Source organism: Acanthisitta chloris, unplaced genomic scaffold, assembly GCF_000695815.1.
Source record: "Acanthisitta chloris isolate BGI_N310 unplaced genomic scaffold, ASM69581v1 scaffold5344, whole genome shotgun sequence".
Taxonomy (NCBI): domain Eukaryota; kingdom Metazoa; phylum Chordata; class Aves; order Passeriformes; family Acanthisittidae; genus Acanthisitta; species Acanthisitta chloris.
In genome coordinates, this window is record NW_008669739.1 from 10,991 (window position 1) to 13,372 (window position 2,382).

A 2,382-nucleotide genomic window follows, 5' to 3' on the forward strand; every position below is an offset into this window, starting at 1 on the left:
AAGCAGACTTAAAATGCATTCCAAGTCCCTTTAATAGTTTAGACAAAGAATAAGCCATTTGAAGGTTCAGATCTGAAAGACCTTGCTTTATTTCTTTAGGAAGAGGAAGGTCATTTTTTTCCCATTAACATCTGCAGTTCACTCTTTGAAAGCAGCAGAGACACTGAGTTTTGTGTGAGAGGGAGGGGCAGTCTAAACACAGCTGATTACTACAGACATTACCCAAATAAGTGCCACTTGTTTATTCAGCTAGCAGACTATTACCAGTGCTTGAACTGAAGGAACTGTCTCAAACAACAAATTACTTGTAACTATTACTTATGCAAAGCACTATGTAGTCACCCACTTGAGTTATCCAATTAATAATTTTCTTTAAAGCCCAGACTGCCTCTCTGTCAGAAAAGGATGCTGTTTTAGGTACTCAGGAGAAATAAAACCAAAGTATTCTTTATAAGCTTCCCACCCCCCTCCTTTTTTGTACTGGCTATCTACATTTCTAGAACAACATTGTTTCTGTGAAAATCCTTCCAAGTAGAAGTCCTGACAACTTTCCCTTCAAAAAGGGAGGAAAAAATGTCCACCCCCCCAATCTGCTGAAATACTTTTTTGGTAGTATGTTGCAACATGTGAGAGAAAATTAATTTTCAACATATTAGTACCTTCTCCACAAGAAACTACTCAAAAGGTTTTTAACACTGAAGCACATACCCTAGCAAAATTATTCTTACTATATTAGTTGGTGCCAAAATCCTATTAATTCCACAGGAACTGCTTCAGAAACACAAATCCACAGCTATCTCTACAAGCTGTGATACTTCTATGAGGAAATAGTGGAAGACTTCCAATTTGTCAGTTTTCATTAAAAAACTCAAACAAACTCTTCCACAGTACTATATACATATTTCAACAGAACTGAGAAATAATTATTAAAAACTTTCCCTGCTTATGTCACTGCTGATAAAAGTAAAATATTTCAGCAGTTAACACTGATGTTCCTTGTGCTACGACTTTCATTAGATGTGATACTTTCAAGAAAAAAAAGTTAAAGGAAGTAACAAACAAGATGTTTGTTTGTTAGCAATCCTGTTCATAAATAAAGCACAGCCAAATGTTTAATATAAAAGGTGCCAGAAGAAAACAGTAACTGGCCTACTTACTTGAATCAGGCATAATGCGAAGGTCACCTTCTTTATAGTCATCTAAGAGTTGGTACATGTACAAGACAGGATCTTTCTCGTAGGTAATATAAAACCATGTGTTCATAATAGGAGCTCGAGCCAAAACCATCCCCCTCCATTCATCTTTTGAGCCATCCTCTGTCTCAAACATATGTTCCACGGCTTTACCAATCATTGTGTCTGCCAGGTGGGCATCACTAATTCGAGATGACGCTGAAACGACAGCATTTTGTAAGTTTATTCAAAAGCACAGATAATGTCTTTGTCAAAAATAATCTTTACCCTGATTCATACACAAATCTGACTGGAAGTTAGTCAATTCATACACAAAACAAACAGTGTCCATTCCAGAGAGTTCACTACTGAAGAACTGCAGAACTTCAGAATGTTGTTATAGCAACAATGCATCATTGTAGTCCCTATGATTAAACAATCATAATGAAAGGTAAAGGGAGATCAATTGAGGCCACAGCAGCCAAGACTTTTAACTAGAACCTGGCAGACAGGAGAGAAATACAGGCCAATCAAAGAACAATTCTGTGATGTTATTAATGGAACACTGGGGTTTGGCTCCTCCTAATGCTGCTCTAGAGACCACTACCAATTGCTCTGGAGTTAGAAGAAGCAACTGCTTATTCTGTTTACAAACTAGTAATTACTTGGGTAAATATCAAAGTTGGTGGTTTGAAAAACCTGCAGTTTAACAATCCAGTGCTAATTCTGAAAAATCAAAAAAGCATTATTACTGATCAAGTTATTTCACTGAGAAAATGCCTTCCCTCCATTATTAAAAGTACTTGGAGGAAGTACATGAGGAAAAATGTGACATTATTAATATCAGACATACACAACAGACAACATAGCCGAGATGGCTTAGAGTTGAAATTTTAACAGAAATATCAGTGTTAATCTAAACAAAAACTACAGAATGTACTGCATACTATTTAAAGACAGAAGACAGCAACTGCACCCACTGCTATCATCAAATCTTTGTGGAATCAAAAAAACCTGGACAATTTAGATTACTTGCCATAAGACAAAAATTGACAAGTAACATTTACGTGGTCAAATGTTATCTTGGGGGCAGTCTGAAGAGATCAGTGAAGAACATTTAATAATATATGTCAGCCTAAATATATGTGAATTTTGGAGAAAGACCTGAAACACTTACCAACTCTGTCTGGAAGAACTTCAAGTGCTGACA

The 2,382-nt window shown here is 36.3% G+C and overlaps 1 protein-coding gene across 1 annotated transcript in view; it reads right to left on the reverse strand.

Annotated features, from left to right (window-relative positions):
- SPIN1 (spindlin 1) overlaps positions 1-2,382 on the reverse strand; it is an 18,391-nt gene that overhangs the window by 7,012 nt on the left and 8,997 nt on the right. Inside the window, 2 exon segments of the mRNA XM_009073419.1 lie at positions 1,158-1,391; positions 2,350-2,382. Coding sequence (XP_009071667.1) covers positions 1,158-1,391; positions 2,350-2,382 — 267 coding nt within the window.